At 41.3% G+C, this 24,025-nt stretch overlaps 1 protein-coding gene across 1 annotated transcript in view; it reads right to left on the bottom strand.

Moving 5' to 3' along the window:
- Positions 1-272: 272 nt before the first annotated feature.
- The window catches only part of LOC114451483 (testican-2), a 27,966-nt gene continuing 4,213 nt past the window's right edge, over positions 273-24,025 (bottom strand). The window contains exons 2-11 of the mRNA XM_028430115.1: positions 14,580-14,588; positions 13,510-13,555; positions 8,623-8,737; positions 5,760-5,868; positions 5,130-5,244; positions 4,494-4,613; positions 4,186-4,404; positions 2,957-3,019; positions 1,945-2,082; positions 273-1,824 (exon numbers count right to left, since the gene is read on the bottom strand). Coding sequence (XP_028285916.1) covers positions 1,679-1,824; positions 1,945-2,082; positions 2,957-3,019; positions 4,186-4,404; positions 4,494-4,613; positions 5,130-5,244; positions 5,760-5,868; positions 8,623-8,737; positions 13,510-13,555; positions 14,580-14,588 — 1,080 coding nt within the window. The 3' untranslated portion in view covers positions 273-1,678. The remainder of the gene's footprint in view (positions 1,825-1,944; positions 2,083-2,956; positions 3,020-4,185; positions 4,405-4,493; positions 4,614-5,129; positions 5,245-5,759; positions 5,869-8,622; positions 8,738-13,509; positions 13,556-14,579; positions 14,589-24,025) is intronic.

The raw sequence follows: 24,025 nt of genomic DNA, 5'->3' as shown, positions 1-24,025 counted from the left end.
CCTTTCACATTAGTCAACCATCTGTCAGCCAACTGCTGCAGTTTGTTCTTCAAGCATGAGGTGGCAGCTGAGCACCAAAATAGTCCCACAAATATCCCTCCATCTGCCTGGATGACAAACACTGCAGCTCCGGACGCACCACAGTGACTTTGCATTTAGTCGAACATAATACACTGTAACAGGCCTTCACTGTAATAATCTCCTGTTTTTCAAAGATTAATGTGAAAGATCTGACTTCTTTAAAATATTCATAAAATGAGTCGCCATACAGCTTGGCTCCAGTGCCTTTATTAGTAAAGTGCTCAGCCTAGAAGTACATTCTTATTTACTAACATGCAATACTAAAATCAAACTAATGTCTGGCCTATCAATAGCATGAATGAAGACATGGCAACAATATTCTCATAGAAAAAAATTACAGTGTGAATTCAAGTATACGCACAAAACTTCAAGTAATGCACACTTTTTTATATAAACACAAAATACAGTATTTCAAGTTGCAAACTCAGAAATAAAATAAATCATACAGTAGTTGTGGCACATTCTTTGACATGATTGACATGATTTCGGTAAGCAGAGGACGACGACTAGTGGTTCCTACTGAGGGTGCAAAGTACATTCTACAGGCTTTTCTATAAAAGTAATCTGACTACAAATGTAGGCCCTGTTTGGCTGTGTGTAATTCATAAAACATGTAAAAACTGCTGTGAGCTGTGGTGCACCTTTAAATCACCATAGTAACCTGAAATCCTCTACGCTTCCTTCACAGTTCATTTACACTGGATTTATATACAATGATCAGTGTTAGAATATATAACCACACTGCGCCGAACTGCTGTAAAGGAACAGTTTGACATTTTGGAAAATATTTGTTCAGTACCTATAGTGATGATCCACATAGTCTTTTTAGGCATAGTGAAAGCTGTCCCCATAAAAGAAATCCTTTCTCTGCCAATTTGTGGTTGCAAATTTCAATAGGTGACCTATAAAGGTTGTTAGAAACAGTTGATTATTTAAATAATTTATGGAGTAGTTATCTTTCATCATTATTGTGTTTTCTGCAGAACTTAAATCTGACGTTTACTCACTTTTTTTAGGTATGATTTGGGCTCCACAGTATCCCAGCAACATTCATATACATTTCGAATGTGTAGTGAGTGTTTACCTGCTTCTCTATGCTAAGCTAGGCTAATTGACTCCTAGCCCATGAGTGATATTGTCTTCAAATTTCCCAAAATGTCAAACTTGTTTGTCTAAATTCTGATCTTTAGTCCTTCCAGTGGGACGGCAGCTGTAATTATCAAGCAACTGTTCACACAATACAAGATTACCGGTAATCTCTATATGCATAGATGGCGGTCGGACAACATAGGAACTCTGATGGACTTTAGCTACCTATGGCGCAGTAAGTCAGTGGGTCCTGTATTTTTTTTTTTTGCAGGACAGCAAAACAAAAAGCTCTGTTGCTCAAAAAACAGAGAATAGAATGAAGCAATTACACATATCTAAGACGAAAAACTGGTCATCACCTCATCACTGGACCTGCCTGGCACTACATATCCCACCAGGACAGTTCCATGCCTGCCCATGTCCGATCCCAAAATCTTTTTGCTTGCAGGAGAGAGCCCCATGGATTTTCAGGCCAGCAGCTGTGCTCTCCGTGTGGGGTCAGACGGTTCTACCAGATGTATCCTCCATCATCTGCCTCGCCTTCCTCTTCTTCCTCCTCTTCGGCCTCCTCGCCATTGTCTTCTGCCTCCTTCTCCTCCTCATCTTCCCATCCCACTCCGCTCCCAAAATCTCCAGAATATCCTGCCACTTCATCTGTAAAAGGATAAATATATGTGGAACTATTTTCTTGTGTTCCGCATTACAAATCTTAAGTTAGACTTCACAAGAGGGGAGAGTGTGCATTTGTGTTTTCTAAATGCCACCCTCTCTTACCGCAGTCGGGGTTGCCATGGATTCGGGTGCCCATCATCTCTCCACCATGCTGGTCGACGCACCAGCACTCTCCTCGGCTCTGGTCGCACTGCACTTTCCTGTAGTAGCCGTCCTCATCGCAGCTGGGGATATACATCCCTGAAAAAGGACGAACACACACACACTCGTGTCTATTTCTTGAATATTTCCTCCCACAGTGGCGCACATTGCTGCCTCATGCTGATGCGAGAGATGAGCACAGCAAACGAGAATGCCAGCTCGCCTTAGTGATCCTGTGATAAGACCATCAGTCAGGATGGTGAGGCTGTTTTTTTGGCAGAGGATTCTACAGAAAAGCACAGAAAGCTTCCTCTGTTTGTTTTACACAAGCATGCATATGCTGCTGGATGTGATTTTATGCAGAATGGTTGGCGTGGTGTGTTTCCTTATTCTGTGAGAGTAGCGTGTAAAAGTGTAGTGACAGCCTCTGTGACAGAGCTCCACTGTTTCCGCCTCCCTCAGGACACTCTTGTCAAACCCGAAGTGAAGTTCTCTAACAAGCAGCATCTCCTCCCCCCCACTACCACCACCACAACCGAGAAAACAACACAAGAAGTGAGACGAGTGTGCTTCAGGGATGGAAGAACAGATCTCTGGGCTTGGAGTTGGAGACAGAAAAGCAGTTGGGTAGATGGTGGATTTCTTGCGGGGCTGCTTTGCACTTTTCCAAAGCCGGTGCTGCCCCCTAATCCCCCCCAGTCTGATTAGGGCCTAATCCTATCTGTGTGCTTGTGATCTCTTTAATGAGCCTCCTCCAGCTTCTCGCTTCCTGCTCTGGGCGCTTTGTTACATAAGTTCACACAGAGACCTGGAGGAAGCTACACCATAGCTACACCATAGCTACACCATGAGGTCTGTAGGAAACTGTATGGCATGGCGTGGCTTTGAAAGGATCTGAGGTGAATGAGGGGTAATTGTCAAATCCTTAAACACATCCTGAAGTCCACAGCACCGTGATGAAAAATGTATTTACCAGGCTTCTTTTTGGCCGCCTCCTGCACTTGGATCCTCTCCAGCTCGGCGAGGCACGGCGGCCCTGAGAGAATCACACAAGAGAAGTGATGACAGACACTACTGAAAACTGCTCTCCCCAAACTTTATCTCAATCAATGCTCTTCATAATTACACTTTTCTCGCCCGTATCGATTTGTTTTAAGAAGTCTTATATTTCATTCCCTGGAGTGTGATCGATTGTGGAGGGCTTAGGTGAAAGAACATATGGATGCAGTTTAAGGGGTGACAGTGAAATGAGCTCCCCCACACCCCCTAAAAGGCAGTAAGCCCTCCCCTTTATTTGTGGGTCTTCCACAGTCTTCTCACCCAACTAAATAAAGCTAGTTTGTATCTATTTCTATAAATGTAGAGTGACGTCTGCAGCAGCTATTAAACATGAAGATCTACAGATCAAAAATTGAGTAAGCCTGTGTAATCTGTTGCAGGCAGGCTCAATGCTTGATCAATGAGATAATCAGCATGCAAATGAGGTTACATCCAGAAATATCCTGCATTTATTTAGCAAAGGTCACATGATGTCAGCTGAAATGGGAGATAAAATCCACAGAGACACTTGATCGTTTAATATTTTACAATCTGATAGCTGCGCATAAAATCGAACATGGCTCCCGATTATACCAAAATCCTTTTAACTGATATTTTTGCGACCACTCAATGATGCTGATCATCTCATATAAACCTGTTTAAATAATCACATAGGCACCTTATGAAAGCTCCCAGAGTAGCAGTAAAGGATAGACCATGACTGGACCTATACACCTATTCTGATGTATCTGTGATTGGTCAATATCTGCAAATCATATCAGGCAACCAGGTTCTAGATCCCAGCCTGATGTCGCTGTATGGATTTTTTCACCGATCTTTTGGATAAAAAAGAAAGCCATAAACACATCAAACAAAAACAACTGTGACAGCTGCACAAATCAATTCCAAGCCACTTCCCAAGAGATTACTGAAATAGATTTGCAAACTCGTACTAGACTGTGTTGTTCAAAGCCTCGATTGTAAGAGTTGTTGTTGCAGTGGCAGTCCAAGGAAATCACAGGTGAAATACGCTGTCAGGCTGAAGAAGGAAGCCACTTCTGGTGCTTGGTTAGCCCAGAGGGAACTCTAAATCAGGTGAGGACACCAGAGACAAGGAAAATATTCTTCTGGGGTAACATTATTATTTTTGCAGTTTTGACTCACTTTCTCTCCAGAAGCAGAGGCACCACTCTGCCGTGGAGACCTTCCCGTCCTTGTAGCTGTCGCAGGAGTTGAAGAAGGGTCGGATGCACACTTCGTACTTGTCCAGATTAATAGCAGCCAGCTCAGCTTGGTCCAGGTACAGGTCACTGTTGGTGTCCAGTTTGGAGAACATCCAGCCAATGGAGTCCTTGCAGCTGGCTACCAGGCTCTTGTCAAGCACTGTCAGATATGATAACAGCACAGAGCCTTTCTTTGAATGGACAGTTTGGAGTTTGCAGAGCATGCAGCTGCTCAGTGAGTTAACTAACCTGAAGCGGTGCCAGCTCCGGGCTTGCCAGAGTTATTCTGCTTCGCGTTTCCATGAAGGAGTTGGAACCAGTCTTTCAGGCGGTCGCCCAGGTCTGCCAGGTCCTGGCCAGTGCAGCTCTCTGAGGGAGCGACAAAAGAGAATTCCACCATTTCAAAACGCTGGCAGACACTTCAATCTGACTCACTTCCTAAAGGCAGGCTGATGCACAGAGAACAGAGAGGCACAGATTTCCCAGAGGGCCGTATTTTTATGTCTATGATCTGCTAATTAAAAAAACCAAAACAAATATTGTTTCATAATCAAGTCTTTCAGATGAAGAACAGGAGTAACATTTCATCTGTTTTCACATGCCTAAGAGCCATTACAATCAATACTGTTTGGCTGCAATGATAGATAGTGTACACTCTAAATAATTAATTACTACATGATTGAAGGAGCAGTTGAACCACATGGGGCATATGTGGCAAACAGTAATCTCTGAAATTGGTGAGTATTGATCACAAAATGTCAAGTGAGTGCTGGTTCTGTGAGTCGTTTCTTTTATTTTGTTGCAAGCTTGACTCTCATAGAAAGAATGACAAGGATCCCAAAAGTGAGAGTGAGAAGGAGGAGGTGAAGAAAATAAGGCACTTGCCGCGTTTTGTGTCAGTGTTTGTGACGGTGATGGGAGCTGTCGCACAGGGGCAAAATCCAGAACACATGATGCTCAGGTCTTTGCCTGTGAGGCAGGCCTGCTGCTCCAACTTACACTGTATGAGGAGAGAGAGAGAGAAAGAGAGAGAGGAAGAGAGAGAGGGAGGAAGAGAGAGGCAGTTAAAATATTTATGGGGGTGACCGCAGGAAGAAGAGATTGCTCATTCAGATGAGACACTGCACTTAGAGAACGGCAGCAAGAATGAGCTGTCATTTTCCACTGTCTTCTCATGCAAGGTCAAAATTAAAAACTATCCATAAATCAATAAAGAGTCCTGGCAACAGCAGCTCTACAGTGATGCCGCTCAAAACAACGTCAGTCATTAATCATATGGCCACACTGAGCCTTTTGCACTTGTCCTCCTGCGAGTAGTGATGAACTGTACTGCCCCGCTGCGCCCACGTATATGTCAGCGCAGGAGGAAACAGCACTTGACTGGACTCCTCTCATTATTTAAAATGATGACATGGCCACTTTCTGTTTCTTTGCAGGGTTTTTAAATGCAGCCAGAATTTCACAAAAAGTACGAGATTTCAAAGGGAGATGCTGGCGTAGAGGATTTTCTTTTACCTCAGATGCGTAGTTGTGTCCATCGGAGCCGCATACAGGAGAGGAGGCGGCCACAGGGCAAGGTTTGCAGCTGCTTTCATGGGCCTCCACCGGCCCTGTCTGTTTGACTCTGGGAATAGAGAAATAAATAGTAAAATAGAGAGGTACAGCTTTTCTCTCCCATTTTTTTCTGAAATACAGTTCCATGTGGTGTGGGAAATAAGGCTTTGCCTTTGTCCTAAATCAGTTATAAACTACCACCAACATGGCAGCAGTTTATCCTGAGGAGATTAAATAATCCATCCAGAAGTTGTTGAGATACTTTGCAGAAACTAAACTCGAAATACAGTGGATCCTAGAGGCAGTGTCATTCTAAGGAGGAATGGAGAATGTTCACAAACTTTTATTCCTGTCCACAAACCACAGAGACAGACATCCGAGATTCTGGGGAAGCCAACATGGAAGTACTCTCAACTGCAGTTCCAAAAATGGCCACTTGAGGCTGGCTCCAAACTATGAGCCAATCCTCAATGACCTCCATATTGAAGTAAACATGCAGGTAGAACTGTATACAAACACTGTAAAAAAACAAGTTGTTTATGATTAGAACTGCATGAAATCCATAGTGTGCATGTTAATATTTAGACGCGCTGCTCATAAACCTTTCCTCTCACATATTGACTGACTTCCTGTTCAGTGAGCACAAGCATCACGCTCTGCTGTACTTCTGAGGCTGCCACTTAATGATGCTAGGATTGTTTAGCGCGGCTGCGTCGGTGCTTATTACCTATTATTCCACAGTCTCTCTCATTTCTGGAGTGCCTCTGTAAATGAAGCACTTTATTGAAAAAGATAAACGCCCGTCGCTGCAGATAGACTTTGCAGGTAGTAATAATTCACTCCATTAATTCTTTTCAGCCTGCAAAGCCTGCTCATTTGTTTTTCAGTCAGGGTGGAATGAATGGGTGAGGGAGCAGATAAATGCTTTTCTGTGAGGTTTCTTTGTGAGGAGAGAGAGAAAGAAACATCTAAAACCTAAACATAATCTGCAGTGTTGCATGATTAAATGGGCAAAATATGAAAACTTTTTCTTTATACTTTGGTTGTCATGGTTTCAACACCCACTTTTTTTCTCTTTAGCTTCTATTTTCTCTGATTAACGTTCCACATTTTCTAAAAATGCCCCTATTATCAACAAAATTCAGAAAAGCATTATTATTAAATGCAAGTCAAACAGCTTCAGACGTGCGGACACTGTTGCTAAGTGACGGATAACAAATGTCTGTTTCTATTTTAAAAATACAAATTGATTGTGTTTTCTGCATCTCAGCATCGTAGCTGGGTCAGAAGGAGCCATTTTTTTGTTATCCACACAGGACTTTTTATAGACAGCAGAGGTACACATGTAACTCACCAGCTTGCAATGAATCTTGGGATTAAAAAAAAGCCTCTTTCTTGAAGGTAGGACCTGAAAGCCTTCAGATACCTCACATAAATGTAGCAACATTGGAATTTGAGCTGTGTTTCTTGCCAGCAAATTCATATTCAACCAATATTCAATCAGTTTTTATCTTTGTTTTGAATGCTCACTGGCTCCTGGGGGAAATCTTTTCAGCTGATAAATGCTCCACTGTGTTTGCCAGCAGCTCATTAACAGTGGCATCATCAGTTTTAATATAAATACAGAAGCATGACATGAGTATAACAACAGTGAATAAAAAAAGGTTAATATTAAGGTTTTAAGTATAAACAATGAGCTCAAAGACACTAGCAGCCTTGACAATCGTGTTCATTTCATTGTTATGGTTCTGTCAGCCTGTCACCTCTTCTGATGGGTTATCAATTATTAATAACATACACTGTTGAAAATTGTTCAAATAAAGAAAAACACCCAGCAGTCTGTGTAACTAAATGTGCTAACAGGTGCTAACAGTGCAACTAACTTTCATTTTGTAAACTGGGGAAAAATTTGCAAACTCGGGTATAATGTTCTGTTAATGATACATAATTATTAGCAACATTATATTTAATTTTAAATTTTCTGATTTAAGGCCTCATGGCGTCCATCATGTTTCCGGCTCCCCATTACAATGATGAAGATTAGCAGCTATAGTTTGTTGACAGTGGACAAACACAAGAATGTGGTGCTGGAAACTAAATGAGCTGAGCTTATCGTGCCTGTCACATCTGCTGTATATTATACAGTATGTATGAGATGATAAAGTGATGATCCTTGTAGTTTAAGGTAAGTGTGGCATCATTAGTAATTAATGCTGTGTTACAGGAGTTTGTACATACATCATGAATTAGCTCATCATGAGTCACGTATGAGTTCGCTATTAATTAATCATAAAGTCTCTGTACCCTTAACACTAAGTGTCAGCCATTAAAGTAACGTCTACACTATATACACAAAATTATGTAGACACCTAGCTACTATATGTGTTTGGTGGCCTCCATTTTTTGGTTCCATGTCTAACTCATTAGGCATTTGTAAAGTCTGATGAAGGGTGATGAGGTAAAGGCAAGTTCTTCCCCACCAAACTGAGAAGATCCTTTCTTTGAAACAGGAAATCAACACACATACCAAATGATCATCTAAATGGATCCTATGAGCACCTGATTCTGAAATCAAATCTGATTTTATGTCTAAGATTTAAGACAAATAATGTGCACAGCTGTCTTTGAATCTTCAGCTTCAAATCTGTAATGAGTCAGCATGAGGGTTGCAGCTGGCACTCTGGCTGTTACTGACATTAATTGATAGCTCTTATACTTTCTATCTGAGATGGACGTCATCACTGGGGCCACAGAGATATCCTGCGTGAACTATCTGCATCCGTCTCCCTCTGCTTTTGAAGACTCACCTCCCCGTCTTTCTTACCTGTGCTCCAGTTTCTTGCGATTGACACACATGGCCCTCTGGTAGCCCTGGGCGACGCACACCTTATGGCGGCTGCACTTCACGTTCTGGCACGGGTCCTTGGTGGTGTCCACAGCTGTCAAAGGAAAACAACAAAAATCCACCTTCAGGAAGTATGGTGTCATTTTGTATGCTTCACAAACTACTTGTGCTGTTTGTGCTGTATAATCAAGTGTATTTAAAATCTTACATATTAAAATGTTTTTAAAAATGTTTCCACAGGCAATTAAAAAAATCCCAATATAAGTGCAATAAAAACTACCCTTGTGAACAAATGAGTCCATTGATTATACAGTCAGCACAGCAGAAAACATGGATGCCTCTCTGTCATTAGTGAGGCAGCCCGTCGTCGATAGTTCAGCCTGCAGTCTCTGACGTCTGTGTCTGATTGCGAGAAAACCTGACAGCTCTGATTGAGCATCTCTTTCTCTCGGCTTGTCACATCTCACTTCCCTCATGTCAACTTATCACTGTCTCTCTCCAGCTTGCCTTTTCTCCCTCACACAGAAACACACACTCCATCTTTGTCTCCGCTTCTTTCTATCCTCTTTCCTCCAGTGTTGGATGTCTCCCCACCACCACCACCACCACCTCCCTGTCTGTCTGTCTTCAGAGTTGAACGGTTCAATGCCAGCCTCTTTTCCACTGATGGACTGAGATGGAAATTGCACTGTGTCCTCCACCTTCCTCAGGCAACGGTCATTGCCATCTGAAAGTGGATGTCATGCCATCCCACTCCATTTGCCGACTTGCTGGAAAGAACTCAGAAAAAAAAAATCCCAAAGGCTGAGATAAATTTAAGATTGAGTGGCAAGAGGCTGGGAGAAATTTAAGGTGTGAAATCCTGAGTCAGCTTTGAGCAGCTGCATCTGTAGTCACCACGGTCAACAGATGAGGTGGCAGATCTTTCCAAATCCAGTGACTATAGGTGATACTTTGATGTCACAGGAGGAAGGTATGAGGCAGAACAGTGGGTGCCTGCAGTGTTTTTTATCATAAAGAAGCAGAGTATGGCAGCACTTCCAGCCAGCTGGTTGGTAGAATATAGTATATAAAAATTAAGTAGAACCCTCTGCTGAATGTATGAGGTCAATAAAACAAAAGCTAATATCAAGTTCATTTGTATTGGTTCCATTTCTAAACTATTCAATACACACAAACAAAATGGAAATTGCACCCATAAGAAATGACTGCTGTTATTTTCCTGTCTATCCTAATTGAATAACAAACCCGTTAATCTGAAGGATGCTGCAGTGTGGGGAGGAAGAGCTCAAGTAAAGAAGCTCAAACAGCTCCACTGTGACAGCTCATAAACCTTCAGTGTCACCTAATAAACTATTTTGTGACCACTTGACTTTTTTTATTCACTTCACCTGCTCCAACAGGTATTCTGCTCCATCATGATTTAACCACCAGCAGCTGAATAACACACCTACAGCTGACGGTGCTTTTATCTCCTGCTTCTCTTTTTGATTTAAGGCATAAAGCTGCAGGGAGAATCACCATGAACACATCATCATTCTGACTATTTCTCAACAATAAAGAACGTTATGTGATACATTCAGTGTGCCTCCGTCACATCAGCTATCTTTAGTGAAACTCATCATTCACACGCCGCCAGTGAATATTTCCTCGTTTTTTTTCAGCAGAAAGTCTGTGCGCTTTTTTAGTGCTGCAGTTAGCCTTAAAATATATGTGTGGCATGTGATTATTTTTTCATTATTTATTTTTTTGCTGCTGAGCAAGAAGTCGGTGTACCTGCACTGTGCTCACACAGAAACACAGCTGTGCAGTGAGCCGCACTCTGCACCAACTGACGTGCTGTATGAGGAAGAATCTGAGAGCACCTTCAGAATGTATTTTTTCTATTCTATTCTATTCTATTGTATTCTATTTATCTAACTTAATTCTGATTTTGATAGATAATTAAACATTATTTTCAATATCCAGACAGTTTACAGTTCACTCTGTCAGCCACAATCTTTTTGGTTATTTGCTAGACACATGTGATGATGTGTCTTCAGGACAGAACTCTTACCCTACTATCAGATTCTACATATTATTTATGACATATATATCAGAACTTTTGTCAAGAACTGTGAAAGAGGAGTAGTGGAAAGTCATACTGGTCATACAGCAAAACATTTAAATATCACTACAGTGTTCTTTGTGCGCATTTAGCAGCATTAGCATATCTAGAGTGTGTGTTTCCAGCAACCAAGCATCCACTAGCTTCAACATTGTCTTTTAGCTCAGTTTTGGTCTCTATGTACCGGTAAATAAGATAATAAATACTCCACTATGTTCTGGCTGTTTGCTGTTTATGCTACATTTTATGCAGACAGGTAGTATTAAAAAAAACAATGCCAACAAAACAATGACCTTAAAGATGCAAAAATGCACTGCATACTGACAGAGTAGGTGAAAATGTATCACTATGACAAACGAGCCCTTCCACATTATGCACTCATCTGATTCATTGTTACAATAAAAATGTTTGTTCCAGCAGCTTAAACAAAGGAGAATGCCTTCTTTTCAGCTTTTTTTCTAAATGCAAAGAAATGCGTTCAAACGGCCACATGCTTGATCCATGTTTGACTTTTCACTTTATTTAATCATGCCACAGAGATTTGCTAGTATGTTTCCATAGAAACACAGCTGGGTGTTTCCAGTATAAATTTTAATGTAGATGTGCAGTATTTATGAGGACCCTAAAGTCTGCCTCCATGCAGCAGCTTAAGATCACACTCCACACACTCCTCTATGGTTTGGTTTTACCTGTGTTGTATTGTGAATTCAGTGCACGGTGGCAATGTGTAAAAGCCATTATGGGTTTTAAATCCTCCTGTGATTACAGGATTATGTCACCAAAAGGCAATGCAACTTGGTCCAAACTCTCTGAGATTATTATTATTATTTTTATTATTATGCTTCCATCAAAACAGCTGCTTTCTCAGTCTGGATGAGCTCCTCTGCTGTTGTCTTCGCTCACATCTTGAATTCTCCACCGAACATGCTGAGACAGGCTCATCAATCAAATCCTTCCACCATCCATTTGTTTCGCATTTAATAAAGTGCCTTAGTGGTGCTGGAATATAAAAAAATGTGGGCAAGTGAAATATTAAAGCCTGACAGAGAAAGACAGAGTCCATTTGACTGCATTTGCATTTTCTTAGAAGCTCTTAGGTGTAATTGGTGGTTAAAGTAATTGGTGGCTAAGTTAAAACAGTCTGCAGACGCTTTTTAAATCCAATAGAGCTGTAGGATGCAACACACTCAGTATGACTTTTATCAGAACTAAATGGAAGCATAATCCTTGTCAGTATTTTTTTTACACAATTAGCAAGATTTCTGGAAAAAGGAATTCTCCTGCGGAAATAAATGATGTCAAGGTCAACTAAGACAGCTGTTAAGTCACAGGAGTAGTCAGCTTATTGTTTAAAAATTGCCCTCAGAGTGTGTGTAGCAGAGCCGACGTCTCAATCTGCTCACATAAAAAAGGCACCGGAGATGTCTCAAGTCTCCTGTTAGGTCCTTTGTTCTATCCGGGCCTTGCAGGAACACCTTGTTTGGAGTCTCTGCTGTCTTGTCGAATTTGTGATAAAGAAGGCTCTGATCAATTAGGTCTGCAAAATTAGTCCCAGAGGGAGTTGTGAAAGGGGATGAAATCAATGGTATTCAAATGAATGTCGCCCACACTACAGCGCGAGAGGCGTTTTCTTGAGATTACATTAGTTATTCCCACTCTTGTAAGAACAGATGACTGGGATAATGGTTCGAGCTGCTTCCTCTCGCATCCTCTCCCTTTGAGGCAGTGGGGGTGTGGCATTACACCCCGACCACCCACACTCACCTTGCAGCAGGAAGCCTCTGGTAAGGGGCTGTTAATTGGCCACAATATGTGTGGATTTTATATGTATAGCCTGACCTGTGAAATGATTCATACAGCACCTTATTATGTCGACCTTTCATAGATTAGTGTACAGATGCATGTGTGGTCACTAGCTGCAACCGCATCTAAACCAGATTAGCATCATGGAATGACCTTAAAACCCACATACACAAATAGAACAGAATACAGTAGACATACATCCAATTTTCGCCGTGTTTGATTTTAATATTCCTATTTACCGTAGTTCATTGTTGTTCATGGTTGCTATTTTTGCTATTTACACCCAGAGCTATAGATGGCACATGTTAAAGAGTCTATTTGCCTGGTAAAAAGTTGAAAATAACACTGTATGCTATTGATACTATGGTATATACCCAGATATAAATGGCAGCATTAACCACTGGGTGCAAGTAGCATTAGTGGCTGTAAATAGTAAGATCAGCTTATCTTGACACCTGAGTGCATGTACTCTGTGCTCTCATAGTCTACATCCCTCCTCCACAGCTAATTTTTATAAGTTTTTTTTTTGCTCAGCTACAAACAGACCCCATGGAAGAAAATTGAGCCTGGTGGGAGTTCTGACTTGAGCCCTCAGCAACAAAAGCAATTACAGCTGGCTTTTCAAATGAATGGATCCGACTGAAGGCTCAGCCACTCCTTCACCAAATCACAACTGCGTTCTCACCCTCTGTGAGCTCTGACACACAAGACCAAGCTGGACGACCTCAGACAACTGCCGCACTTTGATAATGTGAGACACACCATTTAATTATCTAGAGCTGATGCATAAAGGTTTTGATCATTTCAATACAACAAACTCTTTACAAAGCATTTTTGCATAATACTATAGAATAGGCTTTAAGAGGAAAAAACACAATAATAAATCACAGATCTATCTATTCACATAAAATATTTAGATTAGATTATTAAGATAAAAGGCAGTTTTACTGACTTACTTTCATCAGAACCAACGTTTTCCTCCACATTTCTGATGTAGTCATCCTGGAAGGAAACAGAAAATAACTGTAAAAATGTCATATCTGTGATAAGTTAGATTTTTTTATTCTTATTTTGCTCTTTCTATTTAAAACAAACAACTAAACCTAAAAATGCAACCAAGAATGTACAGTCACAGTGATGCACATCATTCATCACTATTAAAATGTACTGTTTTGCTGACGATACACATACTTTAAATACTTTCAATATATTGAATAAGATAAATTCACATTAACAACACATGTTTGTTTCAATCAAACATATTTATTTTTAATTTTATATTTATGTTGTTTTTACCCCCCCCCCCTCTCACCTCTTTTTGGATTAGCAAAGAGTTGGGTGGGGTCAGGTTATTCTAACCCACCACACTGAGCATCTCCATGGCAACAGTGTGTTCAAACCTCTCCATCATGCCAAATTGATTGTGTAAAGACTGAGCTCACAAGCATGTAGGTAGATAAATGAGGTCTGAAACACTTGAATAAGTAGACCTTGATTTTATTGTTGCTTCCAAAGTCAGAATAAACTGTCATTGGTTGGTTGTAAAAGTAGCTTATAAAGTACACAAGACTTTAAGAGCTTAAAAGTATCTCATAAAAGAACTCTGCTCCTACGCTGTTGCAGAGGGAATATTTGCCAACTAACTCTGTTTTTTAGAGTGAGTCTCTGACGGCATTAAGCTGGAATGATAATAAAAATTCAACGACCCCCTTGCTGTATCCATTCTGACCCATTTCTCTATGTGTCAGGACAGAGAGGATCAACTATAAGGCGGTTACTACTCGGCACAAGGCCCAGAGAAGACCCCAAGGATCAGGTCTGTTCGGTTTAGCTCAGTCTTACTCCACTCTGGGGACATGAAGACTGAGCTCTCAAGTCAAGCTGAACAAGTATAGCCGAAGGCAGATTAAATACTGTGTGCACAGGGTGAGGACTGGAAGGGATGTTTCTTTACATTGAATTTTCAGTTGTTAAAGACAATATGCAGGTGACACTAACATCTGGAAAAAACAAGAAAGACACTAACCTCGACTTCCTGTGGGCAATGACAAGCAGTCGTCAGGGAGAAAAGAAAGAGAGAGCCATTGTTAGAGATTAAGAAAACACTTTACAGTTTTAATTCGGCATGCAAAGAGTGGGTTGATTCACCGCAGTTACGGCAGCAGTTAAAACTGTCAGCCCTTAATGCACACTGATTGCAAATACATGCCTTAGTCTCGCTCCTCTCCGGGGACAACATCAGACATTCACAGAGGATTATGAGCGCCTATTAACCGAGGATGATCAGCTGCCACTTCTATGAGCTGGCAGGGGTCCCGATCACTAAGGGCCCATTCTCTAGCTGTGTTTACAAGCGAGTGCCAAACGCCGGCCTCCTGCCAGCTCAGAAGTTGCGGATAAGCCGTGACATAACGCGTCAGCTTTGGAAAAAATACAGGCAAATTGTAGGGAATCTTCAAAGTCAACAGGCAAATGTGATTCAGATGTTTTTATAGTCGCGGCACACACACATAGAGGCACATTTACCAAGCGTAGCATTGACAAAGCAGTCAGATATAGCTCCTGTAAAGTACAACCTTGAGTTAACAGGGGAGTGACTGCTTTCCTTTCATTCCATTTCACTGCCATGGCTTCGGTCCAAGGGCATTACACATCAATACCCACCACAGCCTCTCCCTGTGTGTTTCATCATTCACTGCACCGGTGTGTTAGACAGAAATATAGCTCTGCATGGTTTATTTCAGAGACTCAACATAGCAAATACACCTAATTCTTCCACACATACAGGGAAGCGTACCTGTCTACTTAACATTGCTGTGACAGCATCTTAATATATCTTGATGGACAATTTACAGACCCCACAAGGACAAGGCAAAAAGTTAGAGAAAGGCTTTTAATAGACAGAAGCAAGAATCCATCACTGTGCTGCAGGAATGGTTTGGGTTGCACCTCAGAGAGAAGGCCCAATGACATGTCCATGCACTGCACCAATGTGTCGTCTACAAGAGAATGTCTGCTATAAATGTGAGAGAATAATTGTTATTCTTCAAATCCACTGGAATTTCTGAGCTTGTTCATCAATTGAAAACAAAAAGAAACTTTTACCATGTACACCTCCATGGCTGTACAGAGTTCCTTCGGTTATGTGCATCTTTAAATGGCATTCTAAAGGTTACATCTGAATCAAATGCACTTTCAGGTACAGCTTAAAGAAAATAATTGCAAAGCCATTAAATCTGCTTTTGCAAACAATGAACCGAAATGTAGAGCATCATAAAAGGACTTGAAGTACAATGCCCTCATCATCATTAGAGAGTATGTCCTGGATCAGATGTAAAGATCGCATAATTAATTATTTGCAGGGCTTCTGCAATTACCCAGCACACATTGCTGCCGGGACCAATGGGAACCTAGCAGTGTGTCCTAAAGCCTGGAGTGCTTATCTTCTCCCAGCAGCAGTGTGACAGCAAGGACACCAGTCTGAGGCTGCATTTAGTCCTTCACCAAGGTTGAGAGCTAATGCTGTCCTGCTGAATCCGAGTCAGGCTGCTGCTACAGTTCACAGCAAGCCCAGACAAGAGGGAGGGAGGAAGGGGAAAAGATCAGGGAGCAAGGGGGTATGATATCATGGTGGAGGTCCCCTGAGTTATGTGATTCATATCACACACAGCACCTCTTCTGCCATTTGTCAACAAGGCTGTAATGCAGCCAGTGTAAAACAGAGCCAGGAGGCTAATGGAGCTTGACTATCCAGATGCTGCGACTGCTCCTCCTGGACTGCTCGCTGGTATTAAGCTGACAGTGTTTGGCCGCAAGGCTGACTGCACTCATCTGAGTTAACGTCTACCTCACCTTGCCTGAGCCACGTCTGCCGGGAACATAAATACGACATAAAACTCTAACCCCCCCAAACCTAACATCATCCACTGCTACACACATCCATAAGGCTTTCCTGAGCCAGACACCAAAATGTTCACTCACATCCCAACTGGGCACACAATCAGGAGTTAGTAAGGTTGACTCCTCTGACTCTTAAACCATTTAACTGCATGTCTGTGTGTTGTCTGGCAATTGCTCTGATGTTAAGCATTCCAGAGTACACGTTTGATATCAGGGAAAGTTTTACCATGTTGCCAAACCTGCAAATTTGTTTTTTGTACCAGCTTATATCAACTCACTGCTAATGAATTCTGATGTGAATATGTGTCTTCATGGTTTTGCAAAAGTGTCATTTCTGGATCGTAGCTTTTAATATCAGTATTAGCAGATACTGTGTTCTGTAATTGGTATTTCAAAAATGTTTCAAACCATCTGTCATGTTTTCACATGTTTATCTCTGCGTAAGTATTAAGAGGTCAAGTGCAGTTCACAGGCGCTGCCCTGCAGCTTTGAGCCCTTTAACACAGAATACAAACTAAACCGTAATCTAAAATAGGAAGAGTATCCATTTCTAAAGAGAGAGGAAAAACAAATGTGGAATAGAAAATCTCTGAATGTTCATAGCTGAGCGCTGACAGAGCATGAACTGACTTCAGCTAGGCTGAGAAATGTTCAGAGTAAAAAAAATGTTACAATGAAAAAACTGCATCTGCTGGCCTGCTGCAATGATCCGTCACATGCATGCAGTCGGCTTGTTCCGTCACTCCAGCTCATCTGTCCCTGACAGGGTCAGTACTGTTGTAAGGGGCTAAACATACACTAAACTGTATGTATTTTTAATTGCAAAATATATGTTTCATTTCTCAGAACTCCCAGCAGTAAACATGCCTTGGTGCTGCCTTAAAAACACATGCATATAAGAAGAACTTTGATTGAGAATCTCTGCTTTTCAGATGAAATCCCTCACTCTCAGGGCAATAACTGCACAGCTCATTCTCTGCAATATTCCTTATTGATATTCTGAAGATGATATTTGCAGAGAAGACATCACTTAAGCAGCAGGATATGAGTTAGAGGTTAAACGATGATCTGGACATTTTGCATTTCCTCCAGTTGGCATTTATCCAGCCTCATGAAGTCATTTACTTTGCCGGTGACTGGATAAACACTGGCTGATGGATGGACTGATGATCTGGGTCATGTCTGTAATGAACGGAGACCTGTGAGAGGCTCTCCTCAGCTGATTGCTCCTCACTGGGACTCAGGCTCTGTCATCCTATCAGATCACTGAGGTGTGTCTGCCTATCTGACTGCCAGGACATTGTCAGCTCATCATTCCTCCAGCTATCGTTTGCAAAGTAATGTGTTTTGCCTGATTAATGTGGCTGAATCAGTAGCGTCTCTGCCTGTTTTAAATTGCTGCAAAAGGGTACGCGGGCGGAGGCTGTCAAGAATCTACATTCCACCCTCTGTCTCTGTAGTTACCAGGGAGCAGCGGGAGAGCATCTTGCCTTCTCAGTGTCATTATGGCGCCTCAATTCAGCATGCTGGGACATAAGTGTTGGAGGTAATGTCTTGTTCTGTTTGTGCCCTGCCGTCTCTAAAAAACAACTGAGAAACGGGAGGGAAACTAATGGCACAGACCCAGTACAGATTGAAACACTTACAAATGCATTAGAGTGTGCCACAATGACATTGTGTGTCTTCTGGCCTGAACCCCATTGACTTTAGAGTGGCAAAACATTGAACATGAAGCAGAAATCACACTATTATATTTGAGGACATATTTCCACATCCCCCCTGTAGCCACATTCTAAATCAAGAAACAATTCCTCAGTCCCTGATATGAACTGTGGCTCTATTGCAGACATTTTATTAGGTGATTACATACCTTGTGTAAGCACAAGTTTTTCCATCACGTGCAAAATGAGATTCTGCAAAAAAAAATGGTGGTGTCTCGATTGCAATGAAATAGCAGGGCATTATGGGATTAAGTCGCAGCCCGGCAACACGGCGCTGGATCAAATTGATCATCTGAGCTGGAGCGCTTGGGGGCCTGCAGATGAAGGACGCGTGTTGTTTCACAAGGTAAGACGCCTGCCTGCAATGCAGTACAGTAGGGAGCACAATCAGCAGCCATCTCCACACACTGAAGGGCACGCCTCTTCCCCTTAGCCACAACGTAGCCAAAACACCAGCCGTGCATCCACATCTGAAGTGCCTGCATCGTGCTGAAATGCAGATGTAATCAGGATGACCGAAGAGATCAACCCTCACAGATGAAAGCAGCAAATTTTACCAGCTGGCAATTACATTTTCTATGAAGGCTGAGTTATGTGTGATAAAAGAGTCTGAAAACAATAAAAACCTTCTGATTTCAATGGCGCTGCTTCCATCCGCTAATAAGACTAGATTTCAGGAAATTGCATCACAGAAATGAACCTTTTCTTCTCAGGATCACAAAGCTGTGGTCTCAAATCACTGATAAAGTGACACATCAAACAGTGGCCAGGCTCACTTTGCTGCACTAGACTCCACGGGTAAATCAAGGCATTGCATGCACTGAGAGATGCAGTAATTGGAGAGGAGGAGAGATACAGAAAAATAGTCTGTTGGACCCCACTGCTGAGCCAAGCAGAACCCTGGAACAGCAGAGTCTCTGCAGCATCTCACCACCACCCCCCCGTTTGCAAAACAAAGAAGCAGAAAGAGAAGAGGCGAGCCTTCAGGTTGAGCTCCACACAGATGCCCCCAGGGAGCGCGCAGCTAATGCAGGGCCGTCTTTACTTAGCTGCTGAGCTGTGCTGCTTCAGCATGCAATATTAGCAGATAATAAGACAAGCTGAAGCATGTGGCTGCACAGTAACAGAAATATCCAAAGCCATGTGTGCTATTTTTACTGCACAGCATCTAGACTCACCAGTATTGATCTGCAAACACAAAAACTTATCAGCATACATAAATAGATGAATGAGCTTAAATCTTGTTTGGTGTTGGCACACTAACCTTACCAAGGGAATTTAAATCAATACTGTATGTGCAGGAGGCTAAGAAAATAAATTCCAATCCAATAAAGTCTGACAAAAACTTTTTGCCTGGAGATAAAAAAACAAGGTTTTACTACTTAAAATACAAGATACTTACATGAATTAATAGTTTAGATTTCAAGGATTATCCAGACATCTTGCAGGCCAGATTTAAAAAAGTTGGTTTTATCCTTGGAAACTTCATGATGTGTATTTGCATCCAGCTCTTGATCTAAGGTCATAGTGTTTTATCTTGATAGAAATGTATGGATACTATAGGGTTGTCATGTCTACCGTTCTGTGGGTATAAATTTTCAACTAACCTGCCAAATTGTGTATTAATGAGCTGCTGTAATTTGTCTCCAGCCAATACACAGTTAACTCATGTTTAACATATATCTATATAGTGTCCAGCTACTTTATAACTTTATTGTTACTATTACTTGTGGCTTGAATAACATTTATGTACATATATGTGTTGATATGTGTATACGATAATTGATTTTAAAGTGTATTTACTGTGTTTTATTTATTTTTTCTTGCTGCTTAAACAGCCTAATTTCCCTACATGGATTAATAAAATTAATCATAATCTTAATCTTAAATCTCCAACCAAAATGCTGTAGTTCATATGTGCAGTAGTCAAAAACTTGCGTGGGTGTCAGCAAACCAGAAATGATGATAGCAATATTTTAGCAATATCTATCTATGCCTGTGATTATTATTTCAATTCCTGTTTTCAATTTTTTAACAACTTTGCCTGCTGCTTAAATTAATTAAGTCCACTGAAGCTCTGGATCTCTCTTACAAGTGTCAGACACAAGTTTGAAAACCAGCAGCATGGTTAAGAGAGGATAATGATGATAACCATCCCAACTGAAATGCCACAGGGATCCACATCAGACAGCTCACAGGGATAGCTAAGTTAAATATGTTAGCTGGCTGATTACATTTAATTCCCCTCTTCCTCTGTGGCAATGAGAACAAATTGGGTTGTTGTGGCTGCTGATAATGCTAATCTCCCGCAGAGGCAGTGGGATATTACAGTAAAACAGGGAGGCGCATTGAGATGTCACGTTATGGCTTTAAGAAGGACTATATCACGCACAAATTATATTCTGTAGGGCTCTTTCAACTGAGAAAAAAAAGCTATTAGCGCTTTAGCACAGCCCTATTCCCGCTATACGATTTGCTTGATTAAGGTCATTTCAATATGACTTTGTAGTTTGTATCCATTACCCTGCCAATCTGGCAAATTAACAGTCTCTGCCTCTGCTCCTACACACATACTAAATACGGCTTGTACACAGACAGGATCACAGTTCTTTCCAAGCATGTCCTTGACACCCTCCTCTTGCTCCAACAGTTAATACTCCCTGCTCCTCCATATGTAGCTCTGGGATGGCCTCGTCCAACAACGTGAAAATCAAACATACAGAAGACAGCGAAAGAGGCTGCTTCTCCCCAGGCAAGAGCATGTCCTCAAAGTTTTTGTATGGCTGCCTGGCCTAATTGTACAGTGCTCGCCCTGCTGTTTCACTAGAGAGTGATTTGTGGCCTAAAGCAAAGAATCTATCAATGCCAGGTTGAACCTGAGCACCTTGCATTATTACACCTATTGTTACAGAGGATAAGGCCGTGTTTGCTCAGGCAATACAGTGATGTTGGACCCAAACATGCAGTAAAATAAAAAAAAAACACCTAAGGCAGACCAGAATATATTGAGGACAGTTTTTTTCAACAGCCCCACCTGGCTAATGTATGCACAGCTATGTTTGCAGGTTTAAAAGTTTCCACTGAAAAAACAGGTCCCATGATGAATACACCATGACTGCAAAGCGTTTCCAGCAGGCAAAGCATATTCTAAAATGTTTACCATGTGAAGGGTAAACTGAGCCTTCAGCCTTGTGTCTGTGAACGATAACAACAAAGGTCAGAGCAGATAAACTGATAGGCATCTCATTGCAGTCATGCAGCAGATGAATTTCCCCCAGACAATAAATACAGGTGGCATTCTTATCGCCATCTTCCTTATGTCTGTGATCATAGCAGCATGTGAAATACATTTCTGATGTAACAGACACAGTAAGTGTGTATTTATATAGACAGTGTGAGGCTTTATCCTGGTTCTGAATCTGGAAACGATGGAACTCAGGAGGCAGAGTGCCACAAATTGCAGTTCCTCAAACAGCCACTTGAGGCAGTCCAGAGAAATTGCCCAAAGTTATCCATTGTTCTTTACAGTCGGTTTAAAACACATTCGTTTACAATGCAAGGAAAACTTCTTCCATCTACAACTAATTTTTCTACCTTTTTTGGTTACCGCGGTGATGTCTGTCCCTTATCAGGAGAATACATATATATATAATATACATATAATATATATATAATTTTTTGCATAACATAGGAGCTATGTAAACACTGGTTGTTTTTCCGGTGATGACAAGCTTTTAAAGTTAGTCTCTACACCTAAAGTTAGTCTCCTATCCTAAATAAATATCTGAACAATTGAGTAATATGAGGAGCTGTTAAATTTTGCGTAGAAGTTCTCTAAGATTCTAAGCTTTCTAACTGAGGGATTCTGAGGGACTTGTGGTCATAATTCAAATGCTCAAAATGATGAAATTGATTCTTCTATGTTCTTCTCAGGATTAACTATAACTACCTTTTTGCTATTCTCTTCTTTTCTTATGATTTTGTTGTCTAATCGTATATTTGTGCATTCACACATACCCAATCAGTTTCCATTATCGATGCATAGATTGTAATTCTAAAGCTCAGTTTGTTTGCTAAAAAATCTAGATCATCGATTGAATGGACAAGCCGGCATGCCAGCCACGAGCAGGGTGGCAGCATTTATCGCTCTGCCTGCAGCAAGCCATAGAGGATCTCCACCAGTACAGAGACAACTCTTAGGCAGATGCCACTATAAATAATGCATGAACAATAGAGCCAGAAGAAGAACCTTGGAACGGCTAATTATTCAGCCTGACATTTCAGCAACTCACAGCGAAGTTAACAGCTAAAAAAGATGGAATTCAGGCTGTCATTGCTGCTGCTGCTGCTCTGTGTGTGTGTTAACACACAGATACAGCAGGCACAGCCAGACTCTATTATGAAACACATTGATCTACACGTTCTGTCCTACCAGAACAACTTCCTTCCCTGTACTCAGCCATGATGGAAGAAGAAAAGAGATTTGGTATATTTGGACAATCTGAAGGCTGTGGAACATGCTTATAGAAAAAAAGCTTTTTAGAGCTTCTCTCCTGTGGTATCCAGTGAAAAGAGCTTCTCCACAGGAGTAACAACACAAAGCAGTCTTTCCACTCAATTAAGAGTCACCCACGCTTTGTGTGTGAAGCCAACAGAATCTCCTTTTTTTTCTCTTTTTCCACTGTGAATCATATCTGAGCAGTCACACTCGCAGCAAATCTCCCTGACGTTCACCTCCAGTAAAACACGTACAGTAATGAGAAAAACAGGAAAGCATCCCTTTGATCTCATTAGAGTGCAACAAGCAGAAATTCCACAGATAGTTGATTTGATAGGTCAGTCTTCACCTTCACAGCAGAGAGAATACAGATAACTATAAGCTCATTTAACTGTTATGGTTTCTCCTGTCTTAATTTCCACACTGTGCCACTCTTCACTTTTAACTGGAAATAGGCCTCATTATCATATCTCCAACAATTGCATACTGGCTTCTTACTCTAATTTTTCATATCCGTAATTACACTGGCTGTTAGCGCTAGAGCATGAATCCTGTGGGAGGCTAATAAATGGCGGAGGTTGATGACAGGAGCAGAAAAATCCACAGCTGGCAGCGTGTCGTCGAGCTATAAGTAGAAGATTCAACAGTATCATATTTGCTGTTCATTTGGATAAAAACAAGAGTGAAGGTTGGTCTTACATTCATCAAAGAGGTTTCAGACAGGAGCTGTGTCAGTGTAAGATCAGTGACCGGGGCGCTGACATTGTCTCATTCACAGCAGCAAGCTATTAATAATGACTCCAATTCATGTGTGGATGAAGTATGAGGTGGCTTATTAGAGCTCCATTAGTAGTCATTTGTGGTGTTCACCAGGGCCATAGACCAGAGTTTTAGAAATACTGAGGTCCAAAAATTGATCTCGATTACAGGAAATAATCACATATCATCTTAAAATTAATCAAAAGGATCAAAGGATCAAACTCATGTTGAAGAAAAATAAAATCTGCTCCCTCATCTCCACCTGTCTCTCTGCCGTCAACCATCACACTCAGTTTTAGCTGGTGTACTGTATGCAAAAATCATACTGGCAGACAATGCTCTGCTATGGCAGGATATTAACAGTACTTTTTAAAAGGGGGTTCATATTTTAACCATGTATTTTAACTCTTAAAACGAGTTAATCAGCCTTTATGGATTGAATTAGCTTACATGAATTTTTTAATGAAGCACCTCAGACAAAATACTGCCTGGTAGCTACACCCATGGTGTTCACAACAAATGTTAGCATGGTAACACACTACACTGAATTTACAATGGCTGTGTCCTTCAAAGGTTTACAATCATCAAAATGGT

The sequence above is a fragment of the Parambassis ranga genome, chromosome 19, assembly GCF_900634625.1.
Source record: "Parambassis ranga chromosome 19, fParRan2.1, whole genome shotgun sequence".
Lineage (NCBI taxonomy): Eukaryota > Metazoa > Chordata > Actinopteri > Ambassidae > Parambassis > Parambassis ranga.
Note: the sequence above shows the minus strand (reverse complement) of the source record. Positions and strands in the feature narration are given on the sequence as shown.